The following is a 22,994-nucleotide window of genomic DNA, read 5'->3' on the forward strand; positions in this document are numbered from 1 at the left end:
GACACATGTATATCACTGCAATTTCGCCGTTTTCTCAGGGCCTCGAATCTTCTCGCAGCGAGGACATTTTTAATTGGGCAATGCAAATATCAGATTTGGGCTGTGTAATACAATTAGCTATTTGGCAATCGGGCGACTGAGTCTGCGTGGCGCTGTACGTTTTCGTCCGCTATGCTGTTTGGACGACCACACGTATTCGATTTTACAGCGGATAAGAACATACCTGCCACGGCCGCGTTGATTTATATCGAATCTTCTGTTAGATGTGCGTAACGATTACGATCGTAAATAATTATTCTTTCGACGAATCGAATCTCTATCTTCCTCAAATGGTGTTCGTCTATGTATAAATCAGCTCGCTGCGTCTTAACTTTTCAAACACAAATTACGTTATCATATTTACTTGGTGAATAATAATAAAAGTGACTGAAAGCAAACATTGGACGCGTTAGAATACGAATATGGAACTTGTCGCAAAGGATGGATTGTAAAATTTGAAAGGACATGGGGGACTTGGTCAGTTAATATTGTATTTTGTGATGCCGCCACACCGCAAACGAATATGGATCTATCTTCACGACCCACAAACTGAAGCAATAGATATGCTGTTTTGTACCCATGAACAATTCTGACTGAACCGACGTACCGAACGTGGTAGTAAACACGTATCAAATTGTGCCGTTACTCTGTAGTTTCTAGTAGCGACCGAGATCACTACCATGAATGATATTGAGTGACTCTCTGTCGTTCTTAGCATCTTTCCCGTGTTATCCCGTGATCTATTGACTCCTTCAACAACTCTGTCGCAAGGGCGCTCTAATTTTTCTGAAAAGGCTATCTAGATTCTTTTCTTCTATATTGCTTTGACCCGAGATGTAATCTAGCGCACTTCGACTAAGATGCTGCGGTAATTATTCGATTAAATATCTCGATATCTGCCCTCTGCCTTGTAACTCCGACTTTGATAAGTGGATCCCGCAGTTAGATCATGGTAAAACTATAGTCGCTGAAATGCCTTGTGTTGAATGTTGACGTATACCTTGAGACGTACGTGAAATATTGATTCTCGATTCTGGTTGAGAGTACATACTAATTCCAAAATATATTCACATTGAAATAAACCCGAATATTTTCGCTTGACACTTGGTTGGGGTAATCGTCAGCACTTATAATAGAGAATTGGAAATAATTATGCACATCAACAATCCTATCAATAATTGTTGATATACAGTGTTTTTTTCACTTCTCTACTAGTTGCCGACGATTACCCCTGACGAGTGCAGTTTTAGGCAATTGGAAAGAACATTGTACTACTAGTTACTGACTATTAAGCTACCGGTACCGCTGACGAGTGTCGGCGGGCAATATCCGGGTTTATTTCAATATGAATTTATTAATCGTATATTGAAGTTCTGTTACTCTGAGAATCTCATAAAATCAAAAAGGTCATTTTGTATGCGTCGTCATGTACGGAATCAGCCAAACCGATTGCGACGGTGTCCGGTCAATACCGAGAAAACCATTACCGAGAATGGACACCACATAGAATGGTCATTACCGAGAATGCAATGTATGCAATGCAGGCATGTTATGCACATGTACAGGTCGTGTGTATGTGCATCACGGCTTTGCCACATTCAGTATCGATTCTCAGATATAAATTTTTCGACAACGTCGTCTCAGTAAGTTAGATTCTTGTCATTGGCCATTCTCGGTAAGGTCCATTCTCGGTGGTGACCATTCTCTGTAATGTCCAGTCTCGGTAATGCTTTTCTGGGTATTGGTATAGAACCAATTGTAACATGCCAGAAAACAGCATTCCCAAAACCGAATTCACAATCATTGGCTTACTGCGAAGGACTAGAAATTGCTGGATTTCCAATTCGAACACAGAATCGTGACGCCACACCGTTGCTGTGGCGACCAACTCCCAAATGCTTGTCTTCACGCCTTGTTCACCGTAATTGCAGCACTCGCAGCGCGACTTTGTTCGTCCGCTTGAACTTAATCGAAATTGGAACCGGCGACAGATATCAATTTTCCGGAGATAGACATCCAGCCAAACCGATACCAGCGCTCGAAGCAATTTGTACCTCGCGGCTCGCGGGAAAGTGGTTCTGTTTCGTCAAGGCGGTGTTTCATTACCTTAATTTAGCGCTGAACATCACCTGCGATACTCCACAGCGGGTCGCCGTCGTATGTAATCAGGTGCCCGTCAAGGCAGCGCTACACGGAACACTCGTACGCGGACTTTGATAAATGGGATTTCGCTGTGTGCTTTCGCGACCGAACAATGTACAGTGTATTAAAAGCAACTCTATATACTTGAATATTTGACGGCTGGCAAATTCATTTGGTCTCGGCGAAAGATGTCCTCCCGACCTTTGAGTTAATGAAAGGCAAATTACTATATGATCAATGTGACGCGACGCATGTATGAGTAGAGACCAGCACCAGACCATTATAACTACAATAATTTCAGATTTTTTAATTAGACTTGAATTAGAATTATATCAACACATTCTTTTGCAAATTAGATTGAAATTAGAATTATAGCTACATAGTTTTTTTTTAATTAAATTAGAATTGGAATTACTGAATTCGCAAAAACATGTACATTGAATCATATATATCATAGTTCGATCTCATTAGCATGAGAATAGCAAATTTCTGTACGGCAAGCATCCATCGTTAGGCACCATACAGTTCTGCTGCAGCATTTACAGGAAAAGCAGGAGTTCGACTAGAATTAAAATTAATGCATAGAAACATTTCGCAACTTACATTAGAATTAGAGCAAAGAGCTGAAGAAAAAGTTCACAAATTAGATTACCCGTACTTCGAGTTAATTATTCTAATTAGGGAGCTAGTATTATCTAATCAAACTACGCGTTGTAAGCCGATTCTCAGTTTTTCGCGGCTTGAATTCAAACGGTGAAATTTACAACATAGTTGACTAATAATCCGTTGAATTCACATCGCAAACTCGGTGTCAAATGCGACGAAGACTATCAACACCGTTGGCCGACTTCACATACTGGTGCCATCTTCCCGAAACTATACCCTGGTGTTGCGCAGAACGTTTTTTGTACTAAATAGTCCGTAGCGTTGAGTCACTGGTGGCCGGTTACTAATACTTGTGGAGTATGTACTAGCGGAGATAATGACTTCGAAAGATCAGTCCGCGGGTCTATTATCTCATAATGCTCCCGTGGGTATCAAACGGGGTTCCACGACATGGTTATCCTTCCGCGTTTGACCAGTGACACCCATCCTTATTTCTCAAATTGTTACGAATAACTTGAACTCTTTTTAGGTAAGAGTGCATCAGTCGACATCGATGTCACCACCGCATCCAGCAAGACCGACGACGATTACGGGTAAGTTAAACATGTTACGAGAATTCTATTTAATCTCCAGTCAATTGTAATATCCTTATGCCAATAAGCTCAAGGGCTTGTAAAGAAAACGCTAAGCTTACGGGCTTGGCGTTATGCCCCTTTATCCCCTCGAAATATGCCCGGTGCGAGTTAAACAAATCTCGTCCACCGCACACGAATATGCCTACCACTTTCAGCTAAGCCCTCAAATATTTTTCTAGAATGCTGGTCGTAATCCCTTTGTAATTGAGTCATGGCTAGTTTACTTTTTGAAAATGCTTGTACGGCCTGTCGTTACGGTTATTTATCGGACAATGCGACGGCTCAGAGTGTAGCGTAAGCCTCTCCAACATTAGCGGGATTCTGATTTGAAAATACACCACTGGTAATAGTGGTGAATCATCGACACTTTCATCGACTTATGGCACTGTAGTTCTATAGAAGTCCCCCTGCGGAGCGGATTTGTGATTTGATGCCACAAATTTTCGCTAGGCACCACGGTTGTTGGAGGGGACCGGGACACAGGCGAACACCATCAAAATTCGGCCAGGTGCAGACCCATCCTATCGTTGAGTGTTCTGTCCTGTCGTATAATATGTATAGCCTATTTGTTTCGAGGCGTGCAAGGACTTAGAATGTTCATTATCCGTCCATGCTACACCTTCTGCTGCTATAAGCGGCCCGAATGGCAGTATGGTATAAAACGGTATCTTCACGATCAAGGAACACTCAACTGATCATATTATTCATGTGTATGTTGCGCGATATGATAGTATTCCCATGAAAGAGCAACAAGGTGGTTCAACTTCCCACTTTTTGTCGGGACTTAACAGTAGGAACATAAAACTTGAACAGTTGTCATTGGCCTCCTGTAAGACCATACAACGAAGACAGGCCCGTGTGATTTTCACGGCCTCGCGTATCGTGATCAGAGCCCGACCGATATTGGATTTCTGAGCCGATACCGATAAGGCCGATATCCAGTACCTCCACCGATAACTTCGATATATTCAGCCGATATTCAAAATATATGGAATCTAGCTCAAGGCACATATTTAACACCTCAGAGCATTTTTTTCAACAATTTTACAGCCATTGATATGTTTGAACGTGAAATAAATGATCTAGGGGCTATAAAAATTTATCAAAAGCACCAATCCAGCAGTTGCAGATTACAGTTCACGAAGCACAATTTCTCGGCTCTTTCTCCAAGGAGTGAACTTCTGTGGTGGTCTTTCATAAATGATGTATATAGTACTAAACACAGTGAGTAGTCTTTCACTTGGTACCATAGCTAGTGGCACAACAAGAATTGGAAATCTTTCTTCATTTCGGTTCCACTGCTCCCTTGCATGGGATCTTTCCTTCAATGGTTTCACGAAATATTGATATTCTTCTGGCAGTGCACCTGGAGCCTTCAGCACATCATTAACAAATAGCTGAAGAGAATGTTGAAAACAACTCAAATTGTCCATGTCTGCAAATGCTCCACCCATCATCCTTGGGCGGTTGGGCCTTGACCATGACCAGCATTTCAACAATCAATTGATCAATATTTTACTCTCTTTTGTCAGAATTGGCCAATGTCATCATGGAATCAAAAATTTTCGTATCTATTATTGGCTTCACTCCACCTTTGCTTGATTTTCTTGCCCTCTATGCTCGCATATTTCCTATCATGGTGGCCCCGCCGGCCTCAATCAGGCGACTTCATACACAGTATGATTAGCTCTGTTGGTACCGAACCAATAGCACTATCTTCAGAGAAACGTTTCGGCGCGACGCTTTTCCCTGTCATCACGAGGGTCAGTCCAGCATGATTGAAGTTGTCATTTCTCTTACTGATTGAAATCTTCTGCAGACAACTATCCATCCAGCTGATCTCTGTCTTTGGTGATCGATTATTGCAGGGGATTCCCACGAAGTCAGTGGGGCATAACGGTGATTAGTTATCTACAATATTTTTCAGATAGGCACGCCTACTGCCCTGTATGCATTATGCACTATATGCAGCTTGGCCATTCATTTTTATAATTTACTGTCCTCACGTCTTCTATCGACTTCTCCGTCTCCCTGCCACCATGTTGTGACGTCACGAAAATGACCGATATTTTTTTACCTTCAATGGCCGATACCGATATTTCTCTCCAAGCGTGATATCGACTCGATATTATCGGCGAGCCGATAATCGGTCGGGCTCTAATCGTGATAGTGCGGTCGAGAGCACTAAGTTCGAGACGCTGTAACAACTGGTTTATGCATGACACAGGCTTGAAACTGAAACCGCGTCGGCGAAGCAATTTACACTGAATTTCAGATCAAAGCTTCCATCGTACCCGCCAATTTTGTCGCATATCTGTTTATAACATCAAATTGCCACGGCCGAACCGATGTATAGAGCAGTGGTTCTCAACCTTTTTTTTCAGTTTGCGGGTCGGTAAAATTTTGAAACTGATTTTGCGGACCGGTGGGGTGAACCATCAGAAATCAGAATTAATCCAGAATTTATCTATGACAAATGTATGAAATATGAATCTCGAAGTAAATGCTGCACTGCGGGGACTGGACTGCGGGACTGCGGGGACTGATGAGAAATTTACTGCTGTCCTTTTGATATTACGCCTGTTATAATGGTTGTTCGGATTATTTTGGTTGCTCTGACTTGCTGTTTGCTAGCCCCTGTTATGCTGCCTAATCTCGTCAACCTTCCGTATTGTGACGTACGCCAAGTCCAAAGTAGATCATGAACTCTATATTGTATTGCGACATCGCGAAGAAAAATACATTACAAATTTCTAAAACAGTTTCAAATTTTATGTTTCCCTTATTAATGGACAAGCGTCAAACTTCCTTCATTTTGCAATTGAGGCACGAAATTGTAATACATTTATTCGTACTTGCACAGACCGCTGAGAACCACTGATCTAGAACATGTGCGACTCGTTCGTGTGACGAAACGTAACTATGGGCCTCTTATGACATTTCGAAATCATGTACCATATGTTATACATTCTTTCACTTAAGCGAAACTCAAGTATTTAGGTATACATACTTGAAATGTGCATATTCTCTTAGCGTCATAAATTCTAACATTCTTGCAGTAAATTATCGTGGGAATTTTCATCGAGCGCCAATCGCAGTATGACCTGGGTCAGATAGATGAATTATGAATGCCATATTTCTTTTCTATTTAACGATAAACACCTTCATTACAAAGCCTTGCATCGAGGTGTATGTGAAGATATGCCCTGTTTCAACTGTGCGCGTTGGGGTCAAGTGCAGAGGTTGCCAAAACCTGTCTGCATAACGAGAGTTAGTCGCGTAGCGTACCCTTCGCGTCGTAGCGGGGCCGGAAATCGTATCGTACTTGGGTAATGTTTCTATGGTCTTCGTGTGGGCTCTGTAAAGGGCGCGGGTTCAAGTTACCGGAGCGTTGCGGGGTTATTTGGTAAACGTACACGGATCCCTATGTTGTCGTTAAAAGGCCCAGGCTTGAACGTATCGTATGTGCCTGGTGTGAAGTTTTATTGACGCAAATTCTTCCTTCAATAAGTTTTCAAGTCCTTGAAGCCTTTGAACATAAGTCACAGTACTATACCACAACTTGCGACTTTAAAAACTCACGTACAACAAAACTCAGCAGATTTCATTTGTACAACTTTTGTTCCAGGGATATATAGAACTCTATATATCTCTGTTTTGTTCGTACGGCTTTTGAGATTTAACGCATATGTGTTTCTGTTTCAGTGACTCGGATTTGGCAGACGGTAAGTGTTGGTTATCTTGTGTACGGTATTAGGAAGGCACAGCCCGTTCTAAAATACGCATCGTTAATACCCTTGTACGGTTAAAAGTAATATAACCAGGCTTGCTTTAGTCTGTGTGATATGCGCGAGTCTTATATTGTCACTTATATGCATTCCTTACTCTTGACTGATATGACTGGGGCATCTGGTTAGACTCTTTTGAGCTATACTGGACACATAACTGCTCTCTCTCTACGCCTGTTTTATATTCGATCGGTCTCTTCCCAGATGACAAGTGTCCGCTTACCTTTTGTGAAGATGCCGAATATCACGTTATACCTAATCAAGACTCGTATTATGAGATGATACAGTAATCGATTTCATTAATCTGGCAACTTTGCCGCTTTTGAAATGTATCTCCGGTTATTTTTCTGACGGAGTGTTTTTCCGCCACACTATATTGGAGTCAGGGTGTTATCGAATAACCTGTATCGACGCCAATGTCTCTCGGCGATATATCTGTTAATTCTAAAATATATCTAATAATGAGGTCACGGATGATATATGACGTCATAAGGCCGATAACTACGCAATAAACCGAATTAGGAATTTGGTACTACCGGTACGCAATGTTGTATCTAATCTAGTATATCATTTTCGTGGACGCCCTCACGCCTATATGCAGTTTTCGAGCAATTGTGATGCCTACATGTGATAATTGGCTGTTACAGTTGAATTTTGCTTTGATATGCTTTCATCTTCGTCTGGACAAGTTTAGTCGACCATCTAGCTTGATTAATAGTACGGGCTCCGAAACAAATGATTGTATATTTACCCAACATACGTTTAATAGCCAGTTCCGCAGTCGCGCTAATGCATGCATGACTGTAATGTACACTGAGTACGTATGCGGGTCATAATTTCTGAAAAATATTGCTGCGCTCTAATTACAGTTTATAGGTTTCTTAGAGCACGATATAGAAGTCTGTCTGATGCGGTCATGACAGGGTAGAGTGGGATGAACGACGTTGAACGATACAAAGTAGATGCACGTTACACGCTTAATCCAATTTCATGCTTCGCTACGGTTCGCTGATCAATAATTTCGTGTTCTTTGACATTAACGCGTTCGCATTATCCCTATTAACGCAGCAACTCCAAACGATATTATCACTACGTATATTTGTGCAATGTGCAATTGTGCATACAAAACAGCGGCCCGGTCCGACCGTCATTTTGGATCGAGTTATGATTACATTGAATTTCCCCGACTCTGACATATTGAAACATCAGAGTTGACATTTTAGATAACGTCAACGTCACCGTCACGGTACCAATGGTAGTTAGATCCTAGATGTCCGTTATACGTGTAATTTCTTCTTGGCAAATACGTGTTGCCTCAAATTGTCTTGTAGGCCATGATGAGAACCACAAAGCTCACCACAGTGCGATGTATATTTCACTCAATTATATCAGATAGTTGTCAGGGATATCTAGTGATCGATCCCTGGATAGTCGTTCACAATGTTGGAACCAATGTTTGGGTGAGTTGACAATGACGCGACCTAAAATATCTTTGCAGATAAGATATCGAAATTTGTTTTCATACTGCACAGCAATCTTAATTTGAACATTCATTGGGCAAAACCTTGTGCCCCGTTCCCACCTAAGTGTGCTCGTGAGCGTAATGCAGTCATAACTATGGAGTATTTGAAGCTCATCCAAAATGCCTACGAATGAAGCAGGCAATATATTAAATGTAAAAAGATCGTTCCTATCTGACAAAACATTAGTCTCCTTCTTTGTTAAACTCTCGGCAAAACCGCAGTGAATCCATAGACAATTCTACTAGCCTACTTGCTTTTGGCGTGCGTTGGTTGGCCGTAATTAATTTGAGAATGCCCGTTGACAACTTTGACTAAAAGCCATGTTTTCAAGTGCCACATTTATTGGATTAGGCGCGCGCGATCAAAGATCTACCGCGCGACGGCTGCTAAAAATAATACGCCGACGCAGCGTGAAAGTGCTGGTGTAGCATACCAAAACCATATCCGTGTTTAATGTTTATGAATTCCTCGCGAAAGGTAATCTTTCTCGCGATAAGTCGCAAACGTTGCCTGTGAAATTTAATCGGCTGCCCGCCACGGTCGGCGGTTTCCTCGGGATTTGCGACTCCCTTTGCGGCTGCGCGGTGTCAACGCAGCCGTGCTGTTAGCTCGGCATTCAAAGAGCTTATTGTAGTACCCGTTGTTGCTGTAACGTTTCTGTGAACGCACTGTATTTGCTACGGATGGTGGTGATTCCTTTGAAACGGATGCTGTATTTCCGAACACTGTGGCCACCCGTAGCTGGTTATTTATAATCAGGGCTGGTCACTGGTCACTTCTACATTTTTTCCCGAGAAATCAAGTAAATCTAGCGTACTTGAAATACTTACTGAAGAAGTTATATTTAAGACTATTGATACTTCCACTTCTACTAAACAGTATTTTCGGCAAAAACTACTCCCTTCTGGCGCTTTTGATTTTGTTAAGTAGAAAGTAGTTTTGGGATTTGGTTGCATCACTTCTATGAATTTAAATCATCGTAAGAACTTGGCGAAAGAACCGTTACATCACGGTAAATGTAATATTTTCCCAAATTGCTGTTTGTGTTTCGTTGGATATTTGTAATTTTACGTTATTCGCAAAGATGCACCATGAAATTTCGAACTCTGCCACCTCCCCCTCCTATTAACTGCAAAAATCATGCTGTTACCCTTCGGACAAATCTATACTTACAGATCATTATATTCTACTCCTAATTGTATTTGAGTAGAAGTTCACAGGTTTACTTTTAGTACTTGAGCAACAACATAGACTACCTTGATTGACCACGTAGATGTGCAATACCTCAAGAACAATTGCATATTCATCGGAGTCTGAGGGTTTCGTTTGAAAAGTACAGATTTCTCGGTCTGTAGATTATAAAGGCAGCATGCGGAAATATACGTTACTAGAATCAGATGATGTCTCGATATCTCGCGAAAGATTAAAGATGACAATCGCTAATATCTGTCATTGCGTGACAAATATAAATAAGCATGCCCTTTCGCCTTTGAGACATCGTATTGATAACGCCCGACTAACAGGACCCCAGACATGTCCAATTGATTTTGATAGATAATTCCGTAGAGTCGAAGCATATAGAAACAGTAGTTATTTCAGATTGGCTTGTCGGTCTGCAAACAGCTGAGCCTCGCACGGGCACTTGTTCCGGAGAATTCCAATGTCATATTACCCGTGTTTTGCGACCACACAGCGTACGGTGTTATGCACCGTGCAACTAATCCGAATAGAATCGCCTCCGTTCAGCGCGCGGTCCGCTGAGGTTATTGTCAACGGAAAGTATAGGTTCACGCACTAGCTTTTACGTTACCATATGCAATTGAGTAATATACTCATATTGAAATAAACCCGAACATTGTCGGTTGTCACTCGTCAGAGGTAATCGTCAGCAACTATAGGGAATTGGAAAGAACTTTTGCGTGATATTTCGCTGCTGGGAGTACTCTGTGCGTTATCGCTGGCCAGTGGCCATTGCCATGTAGAAATAAGCAACGTTCATTTTACCTACAAAAAAGCTGAGAATTTCTGTTCGGCTAATCATCATACAGATTGCCTTGGTGCTGAATTTGAAACCATCAGTAACCAATAACCGAACAACGCCGTCAAGAGTGCTATTTGTTTAGTTCAATCGGTATTCTCGCGCACGCCTTTTAGGCAGGCAAATACCGTCCGCAAATGCACTTCCATATTTTCAAAACAGCTCAGAACTTGTCGGGTTTCGTCTCCGCGGCTTATTCCCTGATTTACTGCACAGCGGAAAATATGCTCATATTTACCCAAGCACGCTCGGATAACTTCTCCATCATCGGCTGATTATTGATTGATGGAAAGTTGGCTAGGATATAATCTTCCTCGGTTTACAAAACGACGCTGCGCTATGTGCGGTGCGGCCTCGGTGAAACCTCGCCGATTTCATGCGTAAATACAGCGGCCGAATTGGCGAAGCCGGTACTGAAGAACGATTGCGATAGCTCCGCCTTACCGGAAGCCTCGATAAATCGAACCGTAAAATTGATGTGTACGCTAAGTTTATGGGCTTTCGATGTACGAACTGATTGCGCGATATCCCCGTTTCACCTTACAGACCAGCTGCGTGTTTTCCGCCGCATGTTCAAACGCGAATCTCGAAAATTCAAAGTTACCGATCTTATATAGGGGCAATCTCCCATCCTGTATGGGTAGTCGGCAATAATATCCCGTCTATGGTTAGCCCGTTACGAATTATTACAAGGTAATATTCCGACAACTCAATCAAGTCGCTGTTTTCAAGTGTTGTTGTATTTTCAAAGACTTGAGATGCGTTTCCCCCCTTTCTCTATCCAAGGTAATAATATGATGGAAGCTGCAATACAAGGCTGACTTGGGCGACTAGAAAATTTCCCTTTTTCATATCAGATCATAATTAGGATTATAGATATACAGTATTTCTTTCAAATTGGACTAGAATTAGAATTATAGCTTCATATTTTTTTTTCAAATTAGATTGGAATTAGAATTACTGAATTCGCGAAAATCGGGAATATCTAAATATCCCTGGCGAAAACTTAGAAATCAAATTAAGTTCAGTTCGTATCAAACGAGAGTTCGTTCTCATACAACACGAGTGAGGCAAATGTCGGTAACCCATACCGGAATCTCGGTACGTTTTGCCTGATATAACACGCGAGCAGCGATGATTCTCCAAGTTAAAGTAATTAAAAAAAAAAAAAAATCAAGAATTGTATGAGCACAAGACACCGATTCCATACCGGCCCCTACTGGAATCTCGGTACGTTTTGCCTAATATAACCTGTCAGAACCGATGATTCTCCAAGTTAAAGTAATTTATAGTGAGAGCCCGGGACACCGATTCCATGAGGTCGGTAACAAGCGTGGCTCGTTTCGCACTATACAGTTCTGTATTTTGAGGGAAAAAATAGGATCAAAATTAGAGCATAAAAACATTTCACAAAATTGTTAAAAATTAAATTACCGGCATCTCGGTCTAATTAGTCTTTAGTTCAGGGCTGGCCAACCTTTTCAGCCAAAGGGCCACATTCGATTGACGAAATATTGCGCGGGCCACTTACCGCGCTAAGCGCGAAATTTTTTTGAAGTTTATAGGTCAATAATATTGTCACTTGACTATATTGCGGGCCTGCCGTATATCGCTGGGCTAAGTTTGCGAGGACTGGGCTATTCGGCGCATGGACATATCGATATCGAAAGCTGCGACCAACATGCGTCAATCATTCCGAGCCTAGGTTTCATAGTCAACGATCTTACTGCGAGCAGGGCATGGTATGGTATGGTATGGAACGAGAATTTTCCATACTCCATACTTGCTTTACTCTCTCCATACCATACTTGCAATTTTCCATACCATACCAACATTGTTCCATACCATACTTGATACATATTCCATACTTTCAAATACTTCAATATCATAAGTATAGTACCTTTACTAGCACCTATATTATTGATATTTCGGGTGTCATTAATGCTTAAACTAGCCATGATGCGAATCTTACTCCTGGCAATAGTTTCACAGAGTCTGTTTTGGTGAGGTTTAGTTCACATTGGTGAGGTGCCGTGTACCTTTACTCTGTCTACAGCGGTGGTTCTCAACCGAGGGTCCGCGGACCCCCGGGGGTCCGTGAAGCATTTTCAGGGGGTCCGCAAAGCCTCTCAATTTGTAAAATGATTGACAACCTAATTTTTATTTTTTAATTTAGAAAAGCATGAGCCTTTTTCGCTTCATAATAACTAAAACTTTTGGAATCACATCATTGAAATGGTCGTCTGAGATGAAATATCCGACTATGCAAACTCATTTTAATTGTCAAATTGCCAATAGCCTGCTGATGCAAACATATTGCTGTTTAGACATGTTTTGTGGGGCCTTGTGAAAAAATGAAATGTCGGAGATAGCAAGGTCATTGGTCAAGCAGGCAAACATTTCGGATTTGGAGTTGTCAGTCTCAGCAAATTAGTAAACAGTCGTTTGAAATAGAAATTCCTGAATTTGTTTTCCGCATCTGTCTCAATGAAGGAATTGAAACTTCGCCACGAAATCCATTTTCTCTTCTGATATACCACTATACACAATAACTTCAATATGAGATGCTGGATAGAAATGACTGTAGGCTGGACATGAAATGTTCATTAAAAACTCACACCAAATTCTACCATCGGAAGCGTTATGCGTTACTATTACATTCGCCACCAATACATCGTTCTGGAAATGGATTTTCGGCACTCATTCATATCAAGTCGAAGACGCGGATTTTCAAGACAATAAATACAGCTGGAAAATTCCCTTCGAACTAATAAAAATATACCCAATTTCTACATATAGTGTGCTGTTATTTTCAACAAAAGTGGCTGTTTATCACTAGTCTACATTTACTATTTGCACAAGACAGTTGACGGTTGCACGATAATTGAGCCAATTTTGAGCGAAAATTAGAGGGGGTCCGCGGGGTCCGTGACGGCCCAAAACGGATCCGCGAAAACAAAAGGTTGAGAACCACTGGTCTACAGCCTCCGCGAGCAAATTGAGATAGTCAGGAGATTTTTATCTAGGACCGTCCATAAAAGGGACTGGCAACATACGGCCCGCAACGACATTTTGTCTGGCCGCGGACAGTTTCCCGTCTTACATGATAATGTGGCCCGCTGCCCCAGTCTGCCGAGATTCTCCACTACTTGCCTAATCGCCAAACTTTAGTGACCGCATGTTATTATATAGGTCTGCGCACTGCGCAGCGTGCGAGAGTGGAGCTTACGGATAAGTTCTTCGAAGCGAGAAGACTTGCATTATCAGCATTTACGATGTACTCAACCCTAATGAATTGATATCTTGGTAAATTTTGGGTAAAGGGGCTTATCAAACGCTTTGAAATCTCAATTAAGGATTGCACTGTGAGTTAGTTGATCAGCGACAAGCAGACATGGCGGCGCCTGTATGACAATACTGTTCTCAAATCCACATTGTATTTTCATTATCGGCGAGAAATGGCTTTGAAGTGACATTGCTGTCGATAAAATACATTCAATAAATACGATTTATTCCTTGTATATAAGGGCGAATAATTTATCCATTCAGCAATCCGGCCCGCCAAGTAGCTACTTAATTTTCCTATATCCGACCCACCGACTAGAGAAGTTGCACGCCCCTGCTCCATAAGAATATCATCGCATTTCCGGTACATTGGCATGAGGCGCATGCAAGTTTGAAGTCAATAATTTAAATATAATTTATAATATAGGCGCACCCATAAAATATCCCAGCTGCAGGCGATCAATACTGCAGCGATCTGCGTGATTATTAGTACAGTATTTGGTTGGGGTAAATGGCGAGAATTTCAAACTAAATCTACCCCATTCCCTGATCTATAATCCTAATGCGAGAGCGTTTGAAATATGACCAATAAGATATCTCGGTATGTAAATAGTATAAATGTGCGGATAATGTTTCAGAAGAAATGTAATTATCAATCACATTGAGCATTAAGTACGTTGCATCATGATTGCTTGTAAGTTCTCGTCACTCAAGGAACGAGGTAGTTGGAGTTGCCAAAATTACCAATTATTGCGTCACATGATAGACTATGCCCGGAGACGTCGTGTCTAGACTCAACAGAATATCGGATCAACATTACGGTTGTCATTATTACATCACAAAATCATGCCATTCCAAGTGCTCCTAAAACCGTTGCACAAGCGTGTATTTGATGATCCTACACAGCGTTCAGTAGTTCACGCTCACACATAACAAAAGCGATCGTATTCCGTGAACAGCGAACAACGTACGCTTCATAAAGCTTGTACAGATCACGATAAAATGTATAAAACACCAAAGTATGGAAGTATGGAAATGTCATTCCATACCATAGATTAAAATCTTCCATTCCATACCATACTTGTATTGTTCCATATTCCATACCAAAATATCGATCCATACCATACCATACTTCCATACCATACCATACCATACCATGCCCTGACTGCGAGCGCAAACGCAAGGTCGCATTTGTCTCGCGAACATAGTTAGACTCAATCTGATACATCAGGCGTTCTTCCATTTTCACAAAAAGGGCAACAATATTAAAAACAAGGAATCGAGTGACAACATGTTGCGCTAAGCTTGTAGAAAATTTTTACCTTTGATAAATCTATCGCAAATTATTCTGTTTTATTGTAGTGTACGAAGATATACCAATAAGTGACTGGCTGATGGATCTGTCAATGCGTCGGAACTGATATTTTAGTCATCACATCTCAAGTGTTGCGGCCAAACTAATCAAATTTTTGGTTGGCCTTGCATGTTCACAATCTGTGCAATCCATTTTTGATATTAGAAATTTCGGAAATTACCTCGCGGGCCACCCAAAACCTTCTCGCGGGCCACATGTGGCCCGCGGGCCACGGATTGGCCGGCCCTGCTTTAGTTAGACCAGTGGTTCCCAACGTGGGCGATATCGCCCACCAGGGGGCGATTTGGCGGCCTAGGGGGGCGAAAATGACGAAGGGGGCGATAGGGGGCGAAAATGGACAAAGGGGGCGAAAATAGCGAAGGGGGCGATAGGGGGGCGATGACGCGTTAAAACGGCTATTTTGGAGTCAATTCGGAGAAATGACTTTTTTTTTTTGGCCAACCCACGGAAATTTGGTTGCAAAAGTGTAAAATTCGACAACGATCCGAAAAGATGACCTTTTTTTTTTTTAGTCAACCCGCCGATGACTGCAGACTGTATACCGATTTTTCGGTTCACAAAATCTGGGGGGCGATGATCGGCCTTGAGCTTGAAAAGGGGGCGATGAGTCGAAAAAGGTTGGGAACCACTGAGCTAGACAATTATAATTATCTACATGTCCATGTCTGATACTATAAGGGCTTCATCTGTCATAACAAGCATAGACGGGCATGGCATGTACGTATCTGAGGGGTTGGTTCAACTCCAACGTAATATACAGCATGATTCCACATTGCCGTGCCGATAATCAAGGGAAAAGCAGGGGTGGGGTTAACTTGACATGTTTATCTTCAATCGTGTTACGTATCGCAAAAGGTATAGAGCACCCTGTCATCAATCGTACTGGCGCGTCTGTTTTCGTCCAAGTTTATCTTTCCGTATCACCCTGAATGACTCACCTTACAATGTGAATCGGAACGACTCTTTTGTGCGCAGACTTAGAAAAGCGGATTTCAATATTTGCAAAGTACACGGAGCCACGTTTTCCGGTTCCGATTGTAATCTACGCCTCTTTGTAGCAAGCAAAAACAATGTGCGTAGCGCTTTGGTCAATCTCGGCTGGTTTCACGGATCGCACATCTGCTCGGAAGTCGCCAAGCGCTCGTGCGGCGTTACGAAGATTCTACGTGTCGAGAATTTTACGACCGCACGGCGATTATCAAGTAGTCAGCCGAGATGTTTCATCATTACAAATGCTTTGTTATTGCGCGAACATGTGTTGAGACCCGCCGTGTCAGCGTATGTTGACTTTTAATACTCGTCGACGGCAAACGACTCATGACCTTTCAGCGCTGTTGTAAATATACAAACTCACTTTACGGGCCGCTGCCACCTGTCGCATTCTACGTGAACTGTTACAAAGCTCCGTTCGCTTGGTTGTGACGTGATAATGGTGGATGTTTGCGGATGTCAGGCTACTGCGCATATAGGCGTGATGTGTGGTATTGTATTCAATCGTGAGGCAGTGGTGATCATTCAATATATTGAATATCCAATAACAGAATTCCTTAACCTTGTTAATTCTACTTTCATGCGTATGCGTATCCACTAATACATTCCCTTTTCTTCCATTTATGCGATAATTTGTCAAATGGGTGTATTGTATACTGTATAGACATTAGACAGGTGGTCAAAACGTAATCACTAATCATCCTTTGTACTCAATTTGAAGTAGAAGTAAGGTAACGTCCTGAATTTCTACTGGAGTGCCAATAGAGATAAGTGTTGTATTACTTCTGTACTGACTCGTGACCACCTCTGGGTATGGATCCCAGATAACTATTTATACTATAACGTACTACAGCTACACGACAATGAAGCATATGAAAATTTCGCCCAAGTCCAATAATCATGCGCGTTACTTGCGGAAATATACTCCTCATGCAGAGGGAATAAGTTTCGAAACACGATTCCAACTGAACCGTGAATTTGAATTCTAAACTTTTTCCAAAGTAGTTCCTATCGAGCCATGTGAAGGGCGGATTTGCAATCCCCTTGAACACGGAGAAATGATTTCCACGATATATTTGGACACGTTTACTTGAGAGCTGACTATGTCAGAGTCGATAACTCGGCTGAATTTACTGCAATTCTTCATTGTTGTAAACATCGACGTCACGGCATAAAACTGGGGCTAACTGGCGTTCAATTAATACTCACGAGTCGAGAGATCCTCTTCGGATTGCTGTGATAAATAGGAAAGTTATATATTTATTTAAATCAATTTCGAAGCAAATGTCATAAACATAAGTATCTGAAGTAATTCATACCTTACAGTGTACATGTGATCAAGGGCCTCGAACAGTGTCTGTACTAAACGCACTGATGTCGAATATTGGTACTTGAATTGTCCCGATTGGTATCGTAAACAAAAGAATATTGGTTGTAAGCACCTGTCATTTTTTTGAATTATTATTATCACAACTGCAAATAAAGTTGTAAATAATTCAACCGGCCGTTTCAATTGTATGGTAATATTTAGTGAAATAATGTGCGTTCAAAGACCCGATGCGAGAGACTGATTCTCCTTATCCGACGCTCAGACGATTTCATTGTAGTACCCCTCCCGATTTCCTGTGTGATCACGTGACTGGGGCCGAATTGAAAAGTCACTTTCGCATGAACCACTCAAATATCAAATTGCCCTTTAAGCGGAGGGCAGCGTATCGGATATCGATTTTGAAATTTTACGCTCATGTAACTCGATGATGCCTATTCCTGTAAACAGGTATCGTTTTGAATTTACGCGTGACGGCCGGGTTACATTTGTCGCCGCGTTCTTTTTCTGCTAGAGCCTCGACTATACTACAGTGTGATGTAATATAAACGATAAGAGTGCATTTCGCCATTTTCACCATAGCGTAGGGTGCAATTCAGGTCGACGGCTCTTAACCTACAAGATAGCGTAATGGTTTAGCGTCCGGTAATAGGTCGTGGGTTCGATCCATAACTTCCTCCGCTTGGCGCTCAGCGTTACTGGAATAGCATGGCGGAGTGGTGCAAGAGTTAGAAAGCCTTGTCCAGCGGCATATGCACATCATGCACTAATGGTATGCATATATGGACAGATCGTGTGTATGTATCGTACATCGTGAGTTGGCTTATATGCTGCAAAAACTTCAATATCAAAAATAAACAATGTCCTATTCCTATTTCAACGGATCGAAACGAGTCAAATACAACTATTCTCAGTGTGATGTATCCCAGGGATTGGGTGCGATCTGTTTTCTAGCATCACACAAAGCAGGCAGAAAGCGGTACAACAGAACCCACTATACATCTCTGTGATACATCTCCGTAAGAATTGGCGTATTTGGTGATTTCACCCCATGGAATAGGTGTGATAACAAAATTTTGTACCACCCAATAAAATGGACTGTATTTGAGCCCTACACAATGGTTTGAATATGGTATTTACATATATTTTCAACCCAGTACATTTAACATACATTTTCAACCGATGTAGCTATACTGTATGCTAGCTTCAGATCACTTGATCCGGTTTTGCAATTATAACCGAGTCGTAATCATGTACAATAGGGTGTTCAAAAATGATATTTTTTATCAAATGGTACTGGCTACTTGATAAAACTGTTAGGTTACCTAATTTAAGCCTACACACCAAATTTGGTTCAATTCCAACTAGTAGCCGCATTGCTACTGGAGGAGAAAGTTTCTATTTATTATTTAAAAATAAATTGAATCAACATTTTTTATTCACCCCATCAAAGTGTAAGGTTGTCTATAGAAGCGATGTTCATTAAATTTGACTCAATTCCAACCAGTGGAAGCCGTCGAAAACCTTGGAAATTAATATAATAGTATTAACGGCATGGCCAATTCTTTAATTATTTATGATAGTTGTGCCCACCGTAAATACTATTTTATTCGAATCCGAATTTTTCGACGGCAATAACTCGGCTTTCACTGGTTGGAATTGGGTCAAATTCGGTGAATATCGTTTGCACTGTCTGTACAGGTTCAATTGCGTTCGGTAATGTCCTTTCATGTGTGCATTGCAACCGAATAAACCTCCCTGTTGTCGGTTTCACGCGCACTGCACATGTCCGCGTTAATGTCTCTTTACTAAACCAGTCTTTAAGATTTACGATTCGGTAACTTGTTATTCACCGCAATGCGCCCCAGTTCTCAGCTATATCTCGCGATAAAACCTCGCGTAGACCTTTCGGGGTTACACAACGCGTTTCGTTTCGGCTGAACGCAACATTTAGCGTATTGTGTTATTTGACGCGTCTACTGATAAATAGCGCAAAGCACGTTAGCTCATTGCTTACAGCAGATTTACTGCGAGTGACACAAGGGGGTGATTGTGTGATTTTGGGTCTTCTGATTCTCACATATGATACCCCGATCGTTACGGAGCACGGTGCTATCGTAGACCCTTATCATTGCAAATTTCCCTATTCACAACATTCGGTAACACCAGGTCGAAACTTGAGTGCGTGGTGTATGGAATTATAGTTACGGGGTGCTTGCTTCAGAGTCTTGAACTTGAGTTAGGAGTAAGTAAGGTCGGTGTGTACATTCCGTCACCCGATTCGGAATAAATGTAGCTGAATGGCATCTTTCTAACTGTCACAGTATAAATTCTGATGGGAATATGCAATTCACATCACGTACACATAAGTCAGTTTCTTACGCTTTTAGACGCACATTTGACTGTGATATTGTATCTATCTATTCCAAGAGAGACCTGATTATACATCATTTCCCACATTGTTATTTTTAGAGATACAAGATCTACAACTAGACGAGGAGATGCGTGACCAGCATCTGCAATCGTCGGACAGGTTGCAGTTCCGCTGTCGCGTCAGCGTGTCTCCGAAAAAGGAGTTGACGTTTACCTGGTAGGACTACGTTAGTTCCTCAATGCTAAGTTTCTGTGGTAAAGCTGTGGTTTTCCACAAGTGGAAATTTGCGGGCTGCAAAATATTTTCAGCAATAGGATGACTTCAGACGTACCAAACGGGTACGGCAGCGCAATGTCGAATCACAAAATTAAAGGCAGCATGTTCTCCCATCAATGCGCTGTATAAGTCATAAGTTCGCAAAAAACATTGTCATTACATAAGATTCGCTTTGTGTGGCAATTAGTTCGCTGGTAAATAATCCAAAACAGCCTCTCCGTGTAATCCAATGTTGAGTTTCGCTTCATTTCATTCAACGAAATATAAGCCCCATGCGCCAGTCTACTTAGCCTGGGAGCGAAAAGATTATGCATATACATTATACATGCTTATTTACAGTTACGCTACACGACTTTACGCCTAATGCTATAAAGGCGCCGCGATTGTGCTTGGATAGAAAAAGTGATGGTAATTTCGACTATTCGTTCTGCAAAAAAGTGTGTGACACTAGATGCATCTAGATTCGAGATAATTACTTCAATAGGACTGAGGTCTTTATTGCATTGCAGTTCGGGCCTGGTTGTAGGCAAGGGCTAAAAGTTAGTAACATATCGACCTGGTCGGGTTTCCTACCTAGTTTGATATCGAACAGTATTAATAACTAGCTTCTAATACGAATGCCCGAGGCCAATTCAACTTTGCCCGCCCTTTTGACATTCCAAAAACAAAAGCTATTCCGCCAATCGGCTACCTTTTGCGGGCTATCCACGACGTGATACACAGTACAGATTGCCACCGTGTCAAATCAACGTCGTTATCGCCCAGGCAGCATTAATCGACGCGATCTTGTTTCTGGTCGGCCGGAAAATTCGCTATAGGTTGCACAATCGGGCGTAATGAGGATCGCGGTTTGTGCTGTAAGCAATTACCGGACCGCTTTGTGAATGAATGAGTAATTCTTTTGAATAGTGGCGTCACAGTTACTATGTTCTGTTTTGAGTCGCGCCGTGCTACTGCATGTTTTGAGCTCGCTACTCTTCGGGCAGATTAGAAGCATTTCCGATGTGACCCAAAACTGGAATCTTCACGAAAAACGAAATATTGAAACTATTTAACGCTAAACGCTGATGCCACAAGAAGGTCGACTTGAAACACACAGATGGGAAGGGGAAATTGTGCCAAATCGGGATGTCGTTTAAATCTACGATCCGGAAGAAAAATCCCAACAAATAATGGTGTAGGTTACTCTTTTCGCGCAAAGGGTGGTATGTTGAAGCGTGTCCGAATCCATGCGTAGAAGTAGGGTCGAACATGGGCCATGTCAAATTCCAATTTTGTTATTAATTTATTTGGACATGATTGAACGTAATGATGGTGAGTTCGAATGGGGTCATAAGTAATGACAAACCGAGAACGTCTGCTAGCTACGTTCAATACACAAAACCGTAGGTAGAACAATTCAATAATTTCAGTCCTCATAGAATGACAACGAAAGGGGAAGCACCCTGAATAGAATTTTGCTGCCGACGTCAGCATTCCTGTGTTTGCGACACTTAGAGTAATTAATGTTTCGCTCTAATATAACTTCGTATGGACATTTGGTCCTCTTGATTCATATATCGAGCTGAATATACCTGCTAACAATTTGAGCTCCTTTGTCCTATATTCCCAAATTCCAAGTCATACGGTTTTCTTCACGAAGCAAAATATGATTCCCAGGTACCACGAGAATAGCAAGGTGGACCAGGACAGTGACAACAGAATATCCATCAAGACGAGAGACTGGGGCTCTCGCTTGCAGATCTTGAACGTGTACTCCACGGACGGCGGCATGTATCGATGCGAGGCGTCCGACGGAGAGAAAAGCGTGCACACGGAGGCCACTCTCAAAGTGTCATTCAGTGAGTTCGCATGTTTAGGAAGTATTAGGTAGGGATGGTGTGAACTAGAGGTTCACGTTCGCGTTCTGTGTGTGAACCTCGGAAATTTAGAGGTTCACGTTCACAAACGAGCCTTGGTAGGTTCTGCACTGTGAACCTTTGTCATATATTGTAATTTCCACTTCATTATAAGATCTTTCGTTAAATGTTATAGCATTACAACTACGGGCCGTTATATGCATGACGCTGGCAGCATAAAAATCAACACTAAACGAGCATGCACCTTGAAAATCAAAAAAAATTACTTACGTTGTTACGCAAGTTTGCTCGAATATTTAGTGACTCCCTGTTGTGAGCTTGACCCGCAATCACACAACATCAAGAGCGAAATACACTACATGTAGGTAGTCAGCGAATGATGCTTACTTAACCAATCAACCATAAAAACCGAATCCGTGCGATTGGGGTGTTGGCTACTGCTGTATAACTTGTTAATTGGGTAATATCGTTTACAAATATGGAAACCCGTTTAACACTTCGCTCAACATCAACGTGGCAACACTCAGACGCCGAATACATTGTCCGGTCTGGCCTGGACTGTTAAGGCGTAATCTTATATTTCCTTGGAAGTCCCTGTCGAAACTGTAGGCAAAGCGACGGAAGATGTTGACTTTATGGGATTATTATATCATTTGATTGCCTCAGTTGATACATTTGGCGACGTTCAAAACGTCAATATGTACTTCAGCATTGTGGAATTATGTGGGCCGGGACGT

The 22,994-nt window shown here is 41.8% G+C and overlaps 2 protein-coding genes across 2 annotated transcripts in view; one reads left to right on the top strand and one right to left on the bottom strand.

The window, feature by feature from the left end:
* Positions 1 to 22,994, bottom strand: part of LOC145438846 (uncharacterized) — a 186,410-nt gene that overhangs the window by 113,135 nt on the left and 50,281 nt on the right. The window lies entirely within an intron of this gene.
* Positions 1 to 22,994, top strand: part of LOC145438844 (inactive tyrosine-protein kinase transmembrane receptor ROR1-like) — a 48,244-nt gene that overhangs the window by 4,999 nt on the left and 20,251 nt on the right. Inside the window, exons 2-5 of the mRNA XM_080316207.1 lie at positions 3,317 to 3,380; positions 7,128 to 7,147; positions 20,221 to 20,338; positions 22,058 to 22,239. Of these exons, the coding sequence (XP_080172333.1) occupies positions 3,317 to 3,380; positions 7,128 to 7,147; positions 20,221 to 20,338; positions 22,058 to 22,239 (384 nt within the window). The remainder of the gene's footprint in view (positions 1 to 3,316; positions 3,381 to 7,127; positions 7,148 to 20,220; positions 20,339 to 22,057; positions 22,240 to 22,994) is intronic.

This window comes from Botryllus schlosseri, chromosome 5 (assembly GCF_051294905.1).
Source record: "Botryllus schlosseri isolate E-star chromosome 5, Bs_hap1, whole genome shotgun sequence".
NCBI classification, from domain to species: Eukaryota; Metazoa; Chordata; class Ascidiacea; order Stolidobranchia; family Styelidae; genus Botryllus; species Botryllus schlosseri.